Source organism: Protopterus annectens, chromosome 1.part2 (genome assembly GCF_019279795.1).
Source record: "Protopterus annectens isolate FY-2018-M chromosome 1.part2, PAN1.0, whole genome shotgun sequence".
Classification (NCBI taxonomy): Eukaryota; Metazoa; Chordata; order Ceratodontiformes; family Protopteridae; genus Protopterus; species Protopterus annectens.
The window spans coordinates 902,738,214-902,758,572 of NC_056727.1; the positions used below are offsets into that span (position 1 = coordinate 902,738,214).

General features: G+C 41.3%; 1 protein-coding gene across 2 annotated transcripts in view; it reads left to right on the forward strand.

Moving 5' to 3' along the window:
- Positions 1 to 20,359, forward strand: part of CDC42BPA (CDC42 binding protein kinase alpha) — a 3,351,611-nt gene that overhangs the window by 3,155,739 nt on the left and 175,513 nt on the right. For both annotated transcript variants that reach the window (XM_044059574.1, XM_044059584.1), the window contains exon 34: positions 9,826 to 9,949. In XM_044059574.1, the coding sequence (XP_043915509.1) occupies positions 9,826 to 9,949 (124 nt within the window). The remainder of the gene's footprint in view (positions 1 to 9,825; positions 9,950 to 20,359) is intronic.

Sequence of the window (20,359 nt, forward strand, 5' to 3'; positions counted from 1 at the left end):
TCTATGATGGGTCTAATGAGTGATGAGTAGAGAAGCACAATAACCTCTTTTGTTCTAGATGCGAACCCTTTTGTGATTAGGTGGGCCACATAGAAGGGTTTTCTAACCACCTTGGCAATATGATAATCAAAGGAGAGATTGCTATCTACTTGGGTCCCCAGATCCCTTATTACATTTCTGTATTTAGGGGACTACCACATATGTGGTAATTTGCAGGTACTTTGTTTTTTTCAAAGGGGATTACTATGCACTTTTTGGCATTTAGCTTGAGGCCCTGATTTTGACACCAGGTATCCGTCTCAGTGAGACCCATCTAGAGGGTGTCTGTATCAGCCGGAGAATCAGTTATGGCCCCTAGTTTGCAGTCGTCTGAGAACTTGGTCAGCCATAGTCCTCCTATGCTTGCCTGTAACTTTGAGAAGTATATACTGAATAGGAGGGGTCCTAGGACTGAGCCCTGGGAACGCCACTTGTAACCGGTTTAGAGTCGGACGTAGAGCCTGCAACTCTCACCATGGGGGTTCTATCCATGAGTCAGTTGGCAACCCATCTTGTGACGTAGGGGTTTATGTTCAAGCTGGTGAGCTTGTCTATACTAGAATGGGGAATGGTGTCGAAAGCCTTTGCGAGGTATAGGTAGGCTGTGTGGACCTCCTTTCCCTCGTCTAATGCCTTGGTAACTGTCTCAAAGAAGTCCACCAGGTTTAGGAGGCATGATCTACCCTTAACAAAGCCAGACTGGGTAGGGTACAAGGTTTGGAGGTTCCCAATGTCTCTGTTAATGAGTTCCATGATGATGCGTTCCATAACCTTGCAGACCAGGTAAGTCAGGCTTATAGGGTGATAGTTCCCGGGTTCCGTTGTGGCTCCACCTTTGTGGAGCAGGATAACTGTTGCTGTGTGCCACTCTGTGGGTACATAGCCTGTAGAGAGGCTGAGTCTGAACAGTGTGTTTAGGTGAGAGGTTAGTTCATTTTGTGCTCTTGTAAGACACAACCTGGGACACCGTCTGGTCCCATTGAAGCTGTGTTTTTGACTTTGGATAGGGCTGTTTTAACCTGTGTGGCGGTGATTGATGGGGGCCCTACATTCTTCTGGTATGGTTATGGGCCCTTTAGGGGGTGAGGGGGGGTAAAGTTTGCACTAAACCTGTCTGCCAGAATGTTGGCAATATCGGTCAGTTCAGTGTATTTTCTGCCATTCTTCACTAACTCAGAGCAGATCTGAGAGTTTCCTCTTAGGTTCTTGACATAGCTAAAGAATGCTTTGTGGTTATCTTTGGAGTCATTGGCAGTTTTTCTTTCGAAACTAGCCTTGGATGATTTAATGAGGGATCGTAGTTTCTTGCTGATACTGATCCGGGATGTCTTTCCTTCTTGGGATTTTACTCTTTTCTGTACTAGTTTCCTCCTTCTGTTGTATAGCTTGTTTATGGCAGGGGTCCACCAGACTGGTTTCCTTTTCTTGGAGGAATGAGTCTTGGTTTTACTTGGGATAGCACGATCCATGCATTCCTGCAGATGCTCATAGCATGCCTTTGTAAAGGTTTCAGCAGCTTGGACAGCATTGTCCTTTAGCATGGGGGCTGCGAACCTTTCCACCTCGGTCTTAAGTAACGTGAAATTTGCTTCTGAAAAGTTTTTCATGGTGGTTTCCTTGATTGGGGGTGGGGGCAGAATGTGGATATCCAGAGTGATTAGTCTATGGTCTGATCTAACCAGCAAGGGGTTGACCTCTGGTGTGGAACACCAGTCGCCCATGTTGGTGATGACCAGGTCCAGTATGTTGTTCCCTCTGGTGGGGGTGTTGACCATTTGATCCAGGGCTTTCGAGTTTATAAATTCTAGGAAGCATTGGGCAAGGGAGTTAGTACTTGAGTAGTTCTCTCAGTTTATGTTTGGATAATTGAAATCACCCAGTATTAGAGTGTTTGGTAGGACCTTCATATTTCCCAGTGTCTCCAGAAATAGAGAATGGGGGTCCTGGGCCATGGTGGGTGATCTGTAGCAAGCTACAATTTGGATTGCAGTTTTGCCTGTTGTTAGTTGCACATGGATGATCTCTGATGCATTGTGCTGCGCCACTAACCTGGAAGTGTGGGTATCCTTGATGAATATGTATACACCCCCACCTTTTGTGTTTTGGTCCTGGTTCTGTGGTCGAAAGGTATGGTATGAGTTATAGCCTAATAGTGCTGGGGTGCTCTCAGGAGTCTTAAACCAGGTTTCTGTTACTGCACAGATGTCGATGTTCTCCATACTGAGGAGTGCCTTGAGTGCGTGCATTTTGAGGTTTAGACTTCTGGCGTTGAGTAGCATTACCTTAAATTTTTGGTTACTTGTGCTATTTATGGTGGTGGGTTTGTCTTTTGAGCCTTGCCTAAAAAAGGCACTATGGGGGCGGCAAGAGCCTTGGCCAGTATTCAAAAGCCTAAGGGTGACAGGTGCAAGCCATCTCTTGCGAAGCAACGTGGCTTGTCGAGCATGTCATCCCAGGTGGACAGATACTGGATCCCCTTTGAATGACACCAGAAACTTAGCCAATTGTTGAAATTGATCATTTTTCTTTATACTGTGGCATCATTCTTGGTGAGGGCAGGATGCTACTCAGGGTCAGGGTCATACCGGCCTGGGCTACATGATCAGAGAGCTCTTCCATGTCTCTTTTCATGTAGTCCAGGGAGGTACATCTCAGGTCATTCACACCAACATGGACAATGACAGAGTTGTATTTGTACTTGTTCTGGAGCGACCCGAGTGCTTGTGTTATGTGGCAGATCCTGGCACCCGACAGGCAGCTAACTGTAACCTTCTCCTTGTCCAGCCTAGTTAGTGGGACACCAGTGTGCCTGACTGTAAAGTCGCCTATTACTAGTGTGTTGGGTACGTTATTTTGCGTTAAGGGCTGTGATTGCGTGGCACACTGATTATGTGAAGTATGTGTTTCATGGTTGGTGATGGGGTGTGGAGGTTACTTGGATATCTGCTTTGGAAGTCCCTGTTGCTTTTGCGGATTTTTATTTAGAGCCTCCGAGTATGTTTTCATGTATTCATGTGTGTTATTTGCCAGTGTTGGTTTATTAGGTCTATGTGAGACTGGTGGTGTGTTGCAAGTATTACCCTTCTCCTCTTGACTGTCAGTTCCAGTCTTGGGTTGAGAGAGCTTTGCCTCCAGTTTGGCTGTATAATTGCATCTCTCTCATATATTAGTGTTTGGTGGTAGGAGGAGAGGGTGGTCTGTGTACATGAGGCAGTTGTAAAGTTGCCTCAAGATGCCCAGATTCACCAGTCAGGGCTATTCAACCTGTCCCAGCAGAACAAAGGGGACACGGTTTTTATTCAAGACTTGTTCTGGTACCCAGAAAAGACAACTCCTGGTGTCCCATCCTGGAACTCTCTATTCTCAACACCTTTCTGGTAGTTCCAAAATTCAAAATGCTAACTCTGCAACAGCTTCTTCCCATGCTAGCCAAGGATGCCTGGCTAGCAAACCTAGACTTAAAGGAAGCTTACCTCCACGTCCCAATAAGGGAATCTTGCAGGAAATACCTACGCTTCAGGGCAGGCTTCATGCACTATCAGTTCTCTGCACTTCCCCTTGGCTTATCTACTGTGCCCAGGGTATTCATGAAGTGTCTAGCTCCAGCCATTGCATTTTGCAGGCAGAGAAATATTCAAATTTACCCATACTTGGATGATTGTCTTATCCTGGCAGAAAGCCAGGACTTGCTATTACAACACCTGGCATTTGTAAAGAGACTTCTAACCTCTCTGGGGTACACCATCATCGAAAATAAATCTCACCTAGTACCCTGCCAACAGATTGTATTCCTGGGAGCAAGCTTGAACACAACTTCCCAGATGGCATTCTTCACTCCTGAGAAACAAGTTTATTTGGCAACCTACTTCAAACTATTGGCCACAAAACCCCAGCTATCTGCAAGGAAAATACTGCAAGCCCTGGGGTTCATGGCCTCTTGAATTTTACTAATTCCATATGCAAGACTGCATATGAGGAAACTCCAATGGTATCTAAAAAGCCTATGGTGTCAACATTCTCAGGACCTGGAAACAATGATTTCTATCATTCCTTGTATGAAGACAGCATTCCTTTGGTGGGCAGAGGCCTGCTACCACAACAAGGGACTCCCTTTCACTCTAACCCCTGCCACCCAAACCCTAACAACAGACGCATCAGACTATGCATGAGGGGCGCACATGGCAGGGCAGATGGAACCTGAGACAGATGCACCTGCATATCAATCAAAAAGAAATGTTAGCTGTACAGAATGCTTTGACAGTCTTCAAAGACCGTATTGTTCCAGGACAACTATTGGTAAAGACAGACAACACCACAGTTATGTGGTACATAAGCAGGGGGGAACCCACTAGTACCCTCTCTGGAGACTAGCCATGGCTCTGTGAAACACAGCCTTGAAGTAACCAAGTACACCTGCAAGCCCAATTCCTGCCAGGCAAACTAAATTCACTGGCAAACGACCTAAGCAGAAATCTCATGGACCCATACGAATGGAAACTAGAACCCAAATTTTCATCCTCTTGAGGAACAAATGGGGACTCCAGAGGTAGACCTGTTTGCCTCCCCTCAAAACTGCCAATTGCACAAATACTGCACACGAACTCCCCACAGCCAAGCTTGGAAAGTGGATGCCCTGTCCTTCACATGGGAAAGCCTCTCAATTTATGTCTTTCCCCCTCTGCTTCTCCTTTCGAAGGTCCTACTAAAGATCCAACAGGACAAGCCAAGGACAATACTGATTGCACCAGACTGGCCATGCCAGCACTGGTACCCCCTCTTGCACAGTATGACACTGCTACAACCATGGTACCTGCCGCAGACCCCGTCCCTGCTGTCTCAGCAGGCGGGCCAGATTCTGCACCCTCAGCTTCAAACCCTGAACCTTGCAGCCTGGCTAATTCCTTGAGCGCTCCCCTAGCATCCCTCAGTAAGCAGGTACTGGATGTCATTATGTTGGCAAGGAGGCCTAGTACTAGAAAATCCTATGCTGAAAAGTGGAAAACATACTGTTCCTGGAGCCTAGCTCAGGGGATGGGCACAGCGGTGCCCAGCCTACCTCATATTTACAGTACTTAACAGAAATACTCCACAAGGGCCTATCCTTCTCATCAATTAAAATTCATGCTTCTGCCATTTCAGCACATTATAATACTGAGCCACCCCACTTCTCTCACCCCTTGCTAAAGCAATTCCTTAGAGGGGCAAAAAATTTGAGACCCCCCAGGACAGCTCCCACACCAGCATGGGACCTTAACTTTGTATTGAAAAAGCTCACTCTTCCCCCCGTTGAACCAGCTGCTGCAGCAGAGTTGAAATTCCTTTCTTGGAAAACAGCCTTCCTTCTAGCCATTACTTCAGCTAGAAGAGTGTCTGAATTACAGGCCCTCATGGCAGTGGAACCCTTCATTATCTTCCATGCGGACAGGGTTTCCCCTCAGGACTAATCCTTCCTTTATGCCCAGGGTGGTGTCTTCTGTGGCCCTAAATCAGTCCAAAAAAGAAAATAATCTCTCCACACCGTCAAGCCAAATAAAATTTATTAAAAAACGACAAAGCTTTCGGATATCAAAAACATCCTTCCTCAGTGTCTTACACAAAATAGAAGTTAAAATCAACATTTATACTAATAGCACATGAGACAGCCATTAATTGATTAAGGTGAACACACAGTTCTTAAAGATACAGAAACAGTGGTAAGAGGGATAAGGAGTATATACATATCTTCCTCTAATTTTTTTATAATTTTCCTTTGTTTATTTTGTAGAATAGGTTTTAGTGTAACTTGTTTCCCACTTAAATAAACAAGTTACAATAAAACACACACACACACACAAAAATCCCTACCCAGTACCCTCACACACACACACCACTTTCCTGAAACCCCAGACAAATCCACAAACCGCACCACATGTCACGAATGCAACACCACAATAGCGGATTCAACATTTGTGGATTCAACACTTCCGCATTCGGCATAGTGCAGTTTCGCGTAACTGCACTTTCCACTATTTGGTCTCAACGTACTGAAATTCGACATTTCAGTACGTCGAGATTGTCTAGTGAAGCCAAACGATGAGTACCATCACAATACAAGTGTTCCAAGAGTTTAGCCATCATCTCAGATGTTAAAATAAAAAGTCACTAAATCTATTACCAGGCAGTTTTTAAGAAAGATAAAATAGAAAGGTCACTGAATCCATTTCAAGGCACATTTCAAATTACAAATTTCATTCAGGCCAGGTCTGAATTCTGCATTTAAACACAGATGCCACTTGAGTTCCTGTACCTGAAGCAAACTGTCTACATCTCCAAAAAAAATTATTAACCTGTTCAAGGACAAAAAATGTAAACTTAGTGAACCGTGCTCACATAATGCTGTGTTTGCTCAAGGCATTGGTGTGATCTCTGCTTCTTATGCCAAAGTTGTGCTCTTTGATTTAGATTTAGTCAAATTATTTGGTATCCCTAAAATACATAAGAACACAAACAACCCTCCTTTCAGATTAATAGTCTCAAACAAATGCTCTAAAACAGAAAACATTTCTCAGTACATTGATTTTATTCTCAATCCAGTGGTTCTGGCCACCCCTTATTATACAAGGGATTCTTGGGATTTCCTAAAATTGTTACATTAAGTTAAGTTTAATTTTTCGAACATGTAGTAGCACTCTACACTAATATTCCCCACAGAGAAGGACTGAATTGCATCAAACATTTTCTGTACAAATATGTTAAATTTCCTAAAAAGAAAATTGATACCCTTGACACACTGATGTGGTTAGTATTAGAAAACAGTTTCTTCCACTTTAACAATGACATATACAGGCAGGTTAGAAGAGAGGCCGTGGGGTCAAAGATGGCCCCACCTTTTGCAAATTTGGTATTAAGCGAGTGGGAGCTTGATACTTTAATACACCTACCAGGTTTTTATTTGACTAAGATGTACAAGAGTTACACAGATGATATTTTTTGTTTGGGAAGGTAGTGAAAGTTAACTATCTTTATTTGTTGAGTCCCTTAATGAAAGTATTGGTTTCCTTGAATTTGTTATAGCAGACAAAGGGAATTCTGTTTCTTTTTTAGATATTAATTTGTCAATTAACAAAACTACTGGATCAGTTTCTTCCACAGTGCACACAAAACACACATTCAGAAATAATTACCTGGATTTTAACAGTCAGCACCCATTCTTCATGAAAAAGAATGTAGTTAGAGGGCAATTCATTAGAATTTCCAGATTAACTACTGAAGACACACATTTTGAGAGTCAGATTTTATTACCAAGTTATTTTTGCAAAATAACTACCCTGTAAACCTGTTGAATAGCATTAGACGAGAGATTAAATCAAACAGGTACACCAAATTTAAGCCTATAGTAAAATCTGATTTTCTTCCAGGTAAGAAGGATGATCCAATTTCTGATTGTACTTTTAAGTTTTTCACTACCGATTTGTAGGGACATGAAGGTCCTAAGGGAAATTATTGTTGATAACTGGAGAATTATTTCAAGTGACCCAAACATTGGTCAATTTCTTGGTAATGATCCTAGTTTTGCATTTAAACATACTATTTTTGAAAACAAGGATCTTCCTTTTTTATTGTCTCCTCAGTCTAACTCTTCTAAACTTCCAGGCATGTCTGTTTGTAATAAATGCATTTGTTGTGAATACATACACACTGGGGATTATTATTTCTTTCCACATTGTAATGTTAAGGTTTCATTTTCTAAGCATTTTGATTGCAACAGCAATATGGTAGTATACTGTGCTGTGTGTTCAGCATGTCAGTGTTTTTATATAGGAAAACCTGCACGCAGACTAAGTGACGGGCTCAAAGAGCACAACTTTGCCATAAGAGGCAAATATCACACCAGTGCCTTGAGCAAACACAGCATTATGTGTGTAGGGTTCACTAAGTTTTCATTTTTTGTCCTTGAACAGGTTAACAATTTTTTTGGAGACGCAGACAGTTTGCTTCAGGTACAGGAACTCAAGTGGCAACTGCGTTTTAATGCAGAATTCAGACCTGGCCTGAATGAAACTTGTAATTTGAAATGTGCCTTGAAATGGTTTCAGTGACTTTTCTATTTTGTCTCTCTTAAAAATTGCCTGGTAATAGATTTAGTGACTTTTTATTTTAACATCTGAGATGATGGCTAAACGTTTGGAATACTTGTATTATGATGGTACTCATTTACAATTAATGTATTCAATTTTAGGAGAAGTTATTGGACTGTGCTCTACTGTAAATATAATTTTAGTACTGTAAATAATAGGTGTTCGTTGGTTAGTAATGTGTGATTAATATTCATTATGTTCTGTACTTTGTTATATTCTTATGCTCCTGTAATTTGATTCATCTGATGAAGTTTCTGATACATATAAAGGACGAAAGCTCATCATACCAGAGTGGGGTTTCTTTTGTTGTGTTTTAATTTTTTATTTGAGTGGTTAAGTATTTTATTTGTGTTTTATCGGACATTTTATTCTATATTTATTAACTATTCTTCCAAAGTTTTTCGGTTTAGTATTTTATATATATATATATATATATATATATATATATAAGTGTGTGTGTGTCTCTCTCTCTCCCTCTATATATATATATATATATATATATATATATATATATATATATATATATATATATATAAAAGTGTGTGTGTGTCTCTCTCTCTCCCTCTATATATATATATATATATATATATATATATATATATATATATATATGTGTATATATATATATATATATATATATATATATATATATATATATGTGTGTATGTATGTATTTATTGTGTGTGTGTGTATAGAATATGCCCAGCGCAGTTAATGTAGTCAAGCATCTTGAGGGACAGTAGATAGTAAACTTGACAATCAGTCCAACAAACCTTTGTATGGTGAAGCCTGAATAATTTTTTGATATCTAGGTTGTGCTCAAGGACTTCTGTCTGGTTTGAGCGTGTCTGATTGTGATAGAATCTGAGAACCTTTTCAATAAGTCTTACTAGCTGAAAGAAATAGGTGTCCTTATTTGTAGCATCATCTGCCGGACATTTTCTGTAAGAACTTTAAACGAGCACAGTATTATTTACTCATCCGTCAGGATGATATAAAAGTGTAGACTGAATTTGCTCATTTTAGAAAGTTATGTCCCGAATAGGATTTATATTTTGCATTGCACTGGATGGCTAGATCCTACTGGGCTATTAGGGGAGAGCTAGGATGGAGTTTATACTCAACAGAAAAATATAACCAGGAGCCTTTAACATCCACTGGAATTACCACCTGAAGAAGTATATGGGACCTCAGTTTTACGTCTCATCTGAATGAATGAAACTCAGTCACACATGTCATTCATGTTATATTGCAGTATCATTAAGAGAATATGAGTCTAGGTGCCAGTTACAGAGATATAACTCCCTATTGTTTGGTCTTTCTAGCATCAAATGTGAGTTTGCTAATTGCTGAGAAGTGCTGCTAATTTTATCAAACATAAACTTTAACTTGCATTTCAACTCTGTAACTCTGTTCTTTGGATGCATGGTTTTGAATCTGGAAGTTATGTGATCGATACTGATAAATTCAGACAAGATATTTATGACAGAATACCTACAAAGTTGTGTTGTATGCCTTTGATTTGTAATTAAATGATGAAGGTGGTGATTTGTATAATGGGAGGGTATGAATTACTGTAGTCAAAACATGTTTGTTTCACGAGTGCAGTGAACCCTCTGCAGCATCCTTTCTAGCTGATTATTTCAGCTGTTGCATTTGTTCTCAACAGAGGGAGATGAGCTGGTGGTGCCTGAAACGTCAGATAATAGCAGAAAACAAATGGTGCGCAATATTAACAACAAGAGGCGATTTTCATTCCGAGTGCCAGAGGAAGAGAGGATGCAGCAAAGAAGGTTTGTGCTTGTCATATTTGCATTAAGTTACTACAAATGTACAGGTCTGGTTACTGAGTAAAGGAATGTGCACACACACACACACACACACACACACACACACACACACACACACACACACACACACACACACACACACACACACTGGAACTGTTTGCTGGTGATTGAATTAGTCCCTGTTGTCACCTGAATCACATCCAGGTAGCTGCTTTCTTAAAGCTGTATTACACTGTTGACATGCTCTGTTAAACTTCCCCTTTATGAAATTACTTTGTACACTTATACACGTTATTTAATGACTGTATTACCCTAACTTTAATAATGTTAATCGTGGGTATACAGAATAGTAATTCCAACACACTGAACCTCCTTATAAACTGTATACATTCACTGTAACCCTGTTCTTTTGATACCTTATTTTGAATTTGGGCGCTGTGTGACAGATACTGAAAACACATTTAGATAAGGTATTTCTGATGGCATATCTGCAAAATTGTGTTGCACTCCCTTGATTCATAACTGAATGAGGGAGATGGGGGGGGGGGTTGCACATACTATTACTTGTTTATGGGATGACCACAATGATAATATTTATGGTCACTATGTGTTTCTTAGAACAGTCTTTGGCAGTGGTATCATTACTGAGCATTACAGGCTCCTTATGCTTGAGAGGTTGTTCTAGTAACAAGCCCAGCTTTTAAGTACTGGATTCAAGACTGGACATTACAATTGAAGTTACTGCAGTCAGCTTCAGTAAGTCTATCTCTGATCTCTGATTTGTTTCTCATAATTCTTGTTGTCATAGTAAGTCTAGCAGTTTCTGAAGATATCTGTTTTTCAGTGTACAAAGTCATCTCCTGTGCAGCTTGGGATGACAGCTTAATTAGTCAGGACTTAGTAAAACCCGCCAGACCTTTGAAGCCCTCTTAGTCATTATAGTTGTTCTTGCATAAACTGTACTAAATGTTCATCGTGTTTCACTGTTGCAGTCATGACTGTAGGGTTCTCCCCTGCCGGCAGGCAGTCCTCGGTCGGCCAGAATCCCAAAGTCTGGGTCCGGCGTCGGCTGTTCAGCCATGCTCCCTGATGTCAGAGCGCCAGGAGTACAAAGCTGACAGCCGACGCCATGTTCTCCAGACTTTCTTGCCGTGCGGTGATAGCAGTCGCAAGTGCCGGTCGGCTGACTCCTGACAATTTTTTCGAATCAAACTTCAGTCCGAAGACTTTCTTCTCCTACTGCAAAGCTAAGTACCCCGTTGGTGAAACTTTTTTCTTGCTCCAGTCCGATGTCAGAAAAAGTTAATAATTGTATTCCATGTGGGAAGCAAATACCTCATAAGGATTTTCATTCTTACTGTATTCCTTGCTTAGGCCCTGACCACGACGTAGCTAGTTGTCGGTTTTGTGCTAGATTCAATCAACGTACTATTAAACGAAGGTATGATTTTGCTTTTCATTACTTCGGTAGGCGTTTTAATTACAAAATGTCGTCGGATACGGTTCCGGCTACCGGAGTTCACAAACAACGCAAGGACAAAGACAGGCCTCCGAGGTCCAAATCAGACGATATCGCACAAGCGGAGCCAGCTTCAGGTTCGGCCGTCGTCAGTGAGGCGCTTTTGCAGCCCCTGTCGTCGGCCATTTCGGAACCGATAGCCGAAACAGACTCCCACGAGGAGCCAACTAGGCCTTTGAATATTACAGTTGGACCTTCGGACAATGCTCCTTCGGATGGGTCCGGAGCCGCTGTGCAGGTACTGGCTTCCGAAGGGGTTTTCAGGCCTACTCACCTTCTTATAAAGGCAAAGCCAAAGACAAAGGCAAAGACTCCTTCCAAATCAAAGACTGCAACCCAGGCCTCTTCTGATCTGGCTCCCAAGTCTCAGAAACAGTTACTTAAAATGGTGGAGGACTTGCTTACTATGATTAGGGGTTCACATCCCCCTCCAGATATAAGGCCAAGGCAGGAAGTTTATTATGACTCCTCTGATCAGGCTTCTGTTTCTTCTGTTTCTTCTTCTGACCAGGAATATTCTTTCCCTCCTTATGAGGATTCTGATGCTGAGGAATGCATTCCTTCAGCTTCTCCCCCTGAGGATTTCTCTTTTGGGGAAACTTTGCATGAAATGAGGGAACATTTCCACTGGGAAGGACAGGAGTACTCGGAATCTAAGAAAAGACTAAGGGATTTTCTTCTTCTTCCCCAACATAGGCCCCTGGCTATTCCTCCTATTTTGGATATTGTGGATGATGCTTTTTCGGAGGCTAACTTAACTCCTGACTCTTTTCCTCCAGCTTCTGTTAAGCCAGACAGATACTATAGGGTTCCTGATTCCCACCAGTTTTTATTCAAGAACCCTACTGCTGACCCTGAAACCATTTCTCAGGGTCCTATGGGCGTTAAGGCCGCTTCTGCTAAAAACCCCATTCCCACTGAGAAGGATTCCAGATCTTTAGAAAGATGGGGCAAAAAAGTGTACACTTCTGCTACTTTATCTATTAGGGCTTTAAACTGTCAGTTTCATATGCTGAAATTCCAGCAATTTCTCCTGTCTGTTTTAAAGCAAAAGCTAACTTCCATTTCCACCTGTGCAGATGATAAGGAACTACATGACTTATTGCATGCCACTGAACAAGTTGGGAAGCATGGTTTACACTGTGGATTTGATGCCTTGGAGGCTTCTTGTAGGGCTGCTGCCTCTGGCACAGTAATTAGAAGGCATGCATGGTTAAAGGAACAAAATTTGCCAGATCAGGTAAAGGCTAAATTATTGGATGCTCCTGTTCAGCATAATGTTTTATTTGGATCTAAAGCTGAAGACGTGATTAAAAGATGGAGGACAAGGCAAAGTCCATGCAAACAGTTAAAGATTTCTTACAAGTACAGCCACCCAGATTTAGCAGGAATTGGCCTACAAAAATTGGTCCTTTCCCAATTCAGACAGGCCTCAGAGGGGTAGATATAGACGTCCCCGAGGTAGGCCTCAAACGCAAGCCTCTTATAGACCAAGACAGTGGACTGCTTCCACCCCTAGGGGAGGAGAAGACAGGTCGCAAGCTCATAGAAAACAGACTCAATGGCTCCCTCTGTTGGGCTGCAGGAACTTCTTGCCTGGAAGCCCCTCTTGGAGGAAAACTTTCTCTTTTTCATCTAAATTGGACTCATATAACCCAAGACAAGTGGGTTCTGGATGTGGTTTCAAGAGGTTACATATTCCATTTTCATACACCACCAAGGCCAAGCGGATGGCCAGGTCTTCCAAAACATCAATGGTCAGAGGCATTAAACCAGGTGGAAGCTCTCTTGGCTATGAAAGCCATAGAACTAGTTCCACTTTCAGAGATGGGACAAGGTTTTTACTCAAGGCTCTTTCTAGTCCCCAGGAAGCAAAATTCATGGAGACCCATTCTGGATCTGTCAGTCTTGAACACTTTTCTAGAGATACCAAAATTCAAGATGCTTACTCTACAGCAGCTACTACCAATGCTGACCAAAAATGCATGGATGGTAACTTTGGATTTAAAAGAAGCATATTTACACATTTCCATCAGACAGGAACGCAGAAAATACCTCAGGTTCAAGGCAGGATCGAGGCACTACCAATTCTCTGCGCTGCCCTTTGGATTGTCTACTGCGCCCAGGGTCTTTACCAAGTGCCTGGCTCCAGTAGTAGCTTATTGCAGACTCAAAGGAATTCAGATTTACCCTTATCTGGACGACTGTCTTATTCAGGCAGACAGCAAGGATGTCTTACTCCAGCATCTACAGTTTGTTCAGAATCTTCTCAAGTTCCTGGGATTCACTGTAAACATAAAAAAGTCAAATTTGACACCCTCACAACAGATAATTTTTCTGGGCGCTTCTCTAAACACAACAACCCAGATGGCGTTTCTGACATACGAAAAACAGTTACAGCTGGCTTCAACTTTCAAAACCTTGGCAACTACAACTCAGCTATCTGCAAGGAGATTCCTGCAGGCTCTGGGTTACATGGCCTCCTGCATCCTTCTCGTACCATATGCAAGACTACATATGAGGAAAATACAGTGGTACCTAAAAGTGTATGGTCTCAGCATTGTCACAGTCTAGACATACTGATCTCCGTCCTGCCTTGTCTTCAAAAGGAATTCCTTTGGTGGTCCAAGGCATGTACTCTAAACAAAGGAAAACCCTTCTGTCTGCCTCCTGCCACTCAGATTCTAACCACGGACGCCTCAGATTATGCATGGGGAGCCCATTTTCGGGGCAACTGTCTGCAGGGCCTTTGGACAAAGGATCAGAAGCACCTGCATATCAATTTAAAGGAAATGTTAACCGTTCAGAAAGCTCTATTGGCCTTCAGGAATCGTCTATAACCAGGACAACTACTGATACGGACAGACAACACCACAGTTATGTGGTACATAAACAAGCAAGGGGGATCTCATTCCTACCCCCTTTGCAGACTAGCCATGGATCTTTGGAACACAGCCCTAGCTTGCAATCTGGACCTTCAAGCACAGTTTCTACCAGGGAAGCAAAACTTCCTGGCAGACAGTCTGAGCAGAAACCTTTCGGATCCACACGAATGGATGTTGGACTCTGAAATATTCAAGATGATTACAGCAGTCTGGGGATGTCCTCACATAGACCTCTTTGCATCCCACCTCAATCATCAACTACAATTTTTTTGCACCAGGACTTTCCACGATCAAGCTTGGAAAGTGGATGCTCTATCATTCAGTTGGAGAAACCTCTCGGGATATGCCTTTCCGCCTCTTCCTCTTCTTCCACGGGTATTACTAAAGATCAAGCAGGACAAGCCCAAGATGATAATCTTGCTGGCCCCAAATTGGCCTCGACAGTTTTGGTACCCAACACTGAGAAACCTTTGTCTAGAGCCACCCTGGGTTTTACCACAGATTCCGAACCTTCTGTCCCAACACCAGGGTCAGATTCTACACTCCCATGTCAAAACTCTCAGCCTGGCGGCCTGGTTAATCCAGGATCTTTGATTCATTCTCTCCTACCCAAGCAGGTTATGGATGTCATTTTAGAAGCCAGACGTCCTAGCACTAGAAAATCTTATGCAGGAAAATGGAAAAGATTTTGTTCCTGGATGCAGGCCCAGGATTCTGATCCTCTTATTCCTAACATTCCTCAGATTTTACTTTACCTGTCAGACCTCTTACATAAGGCTCTCTCTTTCTGTTCCATAAAGATACACGCCTCTGCTATTTCTGCTCATTATAATACAGACCCTCCTATCTTTTCCCACCAGCTCATGAGACAATTTCTCAGAGGAGCTAAGAACTTAAGGCCCCCTAGATCTCCTCCCATTCCTGCTTGGGATCTCAACTATGTTTTGGAAAAGCTCACCTTACCTCCTTTTGAGCCTGCTGCCTCATCTGACATCAAGTTTTTATCTTGGAAGACAGCCATCCTTTTAGCTCTGACCTCTGCCAGGAGGGTTTCAGAGTTGCAAGCTCTTATGGCTGTGGAACCTTATATTATTTTTCATCAAGACAGGGTGTCTTTAAGGACTAATCCTACTTTCATGCCTAAGGTGGTTACCAAAGTGGCTTTAAATCAAACTATTCACTTGCCAACTTTTTTCCCCACTCCTCAAAATAAAGGGGAAATGATCTTACATTCCTTGGATGTACACAGACAACTACGTTTTTACCTGGACAGAACCAAAGACATCAGGAAATCAGAGCAATTGTTTGTTTCTTATGCGTCAAGTTCCCAAGGTAAAGCTATTTCAAAACAGACCATTTCTAAATGGATTGCTCATGGAATCAGATTTTGCTATTCACACCATGGAAAGCAAATCCCAGGGAGTATAAGGACTCACTCTACCAGAGCTGCTGCCACTTCAGCTGCCTTCCTCAGGGGAGTTCCTACCAAAGACATTTTGGAAGCTGCAACTTGGAGTACAGTGCATACTTTTTCCAAGCACTACAATCTACCTCTCTACTCTAAGTCTAGGGCAGGCTTTGCTTCTGCAGTCTTGCAGGGCCTTATAGCCGCCCCCTCTACTTTATGACCACTTCCCTTTCTTTCTGCTTTGGGATTCTACCCTACAGTCATGACTGCAACAGTGAAACACGATGAACATAGTACAGTTGTGTACACTTACCATAAATGTAGATGTTCGAGTGTCTTCACTGTTGCAGTCTGGGTTTCCCTCCCTCCTGTCCCCTCTTATTTTTTCTTTTGTGTGGTTCCGTTTTTCACCCTTCTTCTGAGGTGTATTTGCAAAGGGTATGGGACCTTATTCATTTTGGAACTTCTGACATCTGGGGCAAGAAAAACTGGAGAACATGGCGTTGGCTGTCAGCTTTGTACTCCTGGCGCTCTGACGTCAGGGAGCATGGCTGAACAGCCGACGCCGGACCCAGACTTTGGGATTCTGGCCGACCGAGGACTGCTTGCCGGCAGGGGAGAACCCTACAGTCATGACTGCAACAGTGAAGACACTCGAACATCTACATTTATGGTAAGTGTACACAACTGTACTTTTTCAAAGAGGACAGTCCTTCTCAAAAATCATCTATTACAGTACCCTGTAGTGAGATTTGGTGACCTCTACCAGAGTGCTGAACATTCCTTAGTCTTTCTCCTTCCTTTAGTTTGGCTACCTTTCTGTCAGTTGTATTGTAAAACAATTTTTGTTTTAGTTGTTTGCTGCTGTCAGGAACCAGTAATAGAAATGATGTGGAAGGTTTGGCTCTTAACCTTATGCTCATGAGGAGTTGTGCTGATGACTGTCCCGCAGATTACATAGATGTGTTCACAAACATGAGTAATACCAAATAACAGTCTGCCTGAGCAGAATATTGGCATTTCTTCAAAATGTTCTTGATTGTCTATATGATTTCCGCCTCGCCATTTGTCTGTGGATATTGTGGCCTCAGTTTAATATGGGTGATCTCCCATACCTTTACTTATCTTGAAAATTTCCAAATGCATTTGGTCAATCCTTCCCTCTAGGGTGACTGACGAGTTTTCTCCATCTGCTGCCATTCTTCTTCTTCTTTCGGCTTTTCCCGGTTAGGGGTCACCACAACGGATCACCTGTCCACACATGATTGTCAGTGGAGTTTTACGGTGTCGAGTTGCCAGCCCGGCGCCCAGCCTTCCACAGAAGGCACACACATGCATGCGCTCACACCTAGGGCCAGTTTAGAGTGTCTAATCCACCTACAACATGTCTTTGGGATGTGGGTGGAAACCGGAGCACCCAGAGGAAACTCACGCAACCACAGGGAGGACATGCAGACTCCGCACAGAAGACACCCCAGCTGAACCGGAGAACCTCTTGCTGTGAGGCGGCAATGGTAACTGCTGCAACACCGTGGCAGCCCCTCCAGCTGCTGCCATTATTATCTGTTTTTCCACACTCTTTCAGCCCCCTCTGAATTTTAACAGTTTTTCTCCCTTTTACTTCACATTTTCTTTTCCTTCTCAAATTTCTGGACACCATAGTCTCTTAAGTTTACAATTTCTGTTAACAGTTTACAGTAGTTTGTAAGCTTTTATTTATTTAAACTGTTCACTCCCCAGAGCTTTGTTTTTAGAAGCATGTACTGCTGCCTCCATCTTGGAACCCTATGAGCTGCTGATTATTGTCATTAAATATATATATAGTAAAGCTGTAGCAAGTGTAGTAATAATTTCTGTAATTGTTCTTCCATTCATTCCTGCAGTAAAGATGCATTATAAGATGACCAAAAACAGAAAAACTAAAAAATTTACTCTGCATTTGACGTTTTGATGAGCTTGTAACATTTAGAAGTAGCTTTCTTTGAGATTATTACTTTGTATACTAGTTGAAAATGAATTACTTTTACTTTGTTGATAGGACTATGAGAGAATTTTACATTAATTGTTATTAATGATAAATTGATCACTGCTGAGTAATCTATGGGAATGGGAAAAGCTGTCCATCTTTTAATGGTTGCGTTGTAAGTTATGAGACAAACTCTCAAACTGGTTTTACTACAGTGAAGGAAAATTTGAAGATCAACCATTTTGCCTCCTAGAGGAATACCGGAATTATGATCATTTGGTTGAGGAAGCATAAAGATGTAATTAGGGTCTAAATATTTTACCAGTCCAGTCTTTCACATAGTAATACATTACTGATGAAGAAATCATGGCTATTCAGTTATGTTTGTGTTTTTCTGTCTAGAAAGGAGATGCCTAATGAATTACAACAGTGTGATGTGGTTAATTCATGCCTTACATGTGTCAAAAGTGGTAACTGTGTTGGTTGAAGTTCTGTATCATACTTGCTATATTTACTATGTAGTATACGTTGAAATCTGCTAAACTTGGGCCACCTATCTGTTTGGGTACAGTCAGTTATGAGTGAGTCATTCTAATTGACTTAGGGGGCCAAATTCGTTATATTAGTTAAGAAATAATTATTTTAAATGTGTTTAGTGGATGGGATTTGGACATGAAGTGCATTAGTTTTTTTTTAAGAGATACGTATTTTGATTATAGCTCCTTTAGACATATTCAGAACTTCATGCCAAACCATTTTAGTTGTGGTTCAGTTGCTTACTCACATTTTAGGATATTGTTTTGATGCAAGTTAAAAAAATTATGGAAAAATATTATTGCTAAATATTTCAGAATAGGTGTAATTGCTATTCATTTCAAATATGTTAGGTCAAGGACTGCGTAATCATTAGATAAGGAGAAGATATTTAATTTTGGTATGTTTCATTTATAGTTTGAAACATCTGATAAGATTTGAAGTTTCTGCAGTTTTTGGAATACCTGAAAAAAGAATGTTGAAGATAAGTATGTATATCATCTATGAATGTTGTGAGGGACAAACTAGTGTCTATAATAATTGGAAAATTGAAGTAAGATTAATTTATCTGGTAGTTCTATTTAGATATTAAGACATATAAAGAAATGGTAAACAACCTTAACCTGAATCATTTAAGAAAGGAAGGAAGTATATTTGATAGGCAACCATTTATTAAAAGTTATACAGCAAGATTCTTATAGCAAACTTTGATGGAATTAATAACATTTTCTGGAAAACTAGATTGACACAGCACAAAAGAGAAAAGCATAGTTTACTCTATGAAATTGATGTAACTTTAGGAAAAATTATATAAACAGAGAAATGATTGTAGAGATGATGTTTTAAGGATGATTACAATAATCCATAAATGTTGATGTCCAAGTTTATAAGAGCAATAGGTTTGTAATTTATGGGGATACAAAGGTCAGAGTTGAGTTTTAGATAAATATAGCTCTTGCAGAGCCAGGCCAGAGCAAAAAGAGTGGCTGCACTGGGTGCAAAATATTAGGGGACACGACTGGCATTTACAGATGGTATGTGAGTGGTGAGTGCAGTACTGCAATGTATATAGAAAGCCACTGGTGATATCTTGGCTTCTTTAAAAAATGCCTTTAATGCATTTGCACAACTCAGCACTTGTGTAACCATAGTAAGCAGTTTGTTATACATATCTGCTGCAGTCACCTTTAGACCCTTTTTTTTCTTTCTGAGAGCTGAGTGAGGGAGGCAGTGGTTTGGGGAACTGCTCAGGGTACCAGATAACCAAGCTATGGCTCTGTGTCTTGAATGGTTAATACAAAAATCTGATAGTCTCCCTGTTATCTCAAAACTTGACATTTAAGAGGGATTTTGTAAATAATCTTAGGAAATTTCTTTTAACATTTAGAAGGGCAATTGATTGAGCCTTGGGCTTTATTTTTTTTAACTGTTGGTTTACAGGTCGGGTGCCCTTCAGAAGACTGATTTTCCAGAAAGTCAAACTTGATTGAATTTACGAAAAGTTGAAGCTTTTGTATTTTGTACAGTGGGGATCGGGAAATTGACCCTTTTTTCTACTGTAGTGCAATCTCTGAGTTGGTATATATGGTTGTCTAAGGGGTGGGGTGGGGCTTTCTCCTTTGAAAAAAAATGTAGATTTTTGTGGTTTTGTCTCGTCCGACTTTTCAGAAATTCAATCATACGGCCTCGAACATATGAAGTTCTTCTTTTTGAAAAGTTGATCTTCTGACATAGATCCTTGCAGAGTAGATCTCTTGTACTGAAAATGAGTTTGTGAGGATCTTTGCATGGTTAGGTTTGATTTGTGGAAGTGAAAGTGAATTGAGGTAATAATTTGTGTCATTCTTGTTACTACTAGCTTGGCTATTGTATATATTACTGTATAAATTGTGCAGCCAAGGTGGATAGGTACCATAAATTTGGGTCATGGTCCCTTTTGGCAAACCACTAGAAATCTAGTTGTTTAAATGGTACTAATTCATCCACCCCCAGGAAGTGTGTTTCTGAATTTTACTAATTTTTGATGACCTGCCTAACTATCACAGATACACGGGCTATGGATTTTCCAAATTGTGATAATACCCAGGTTGTATGTGACATT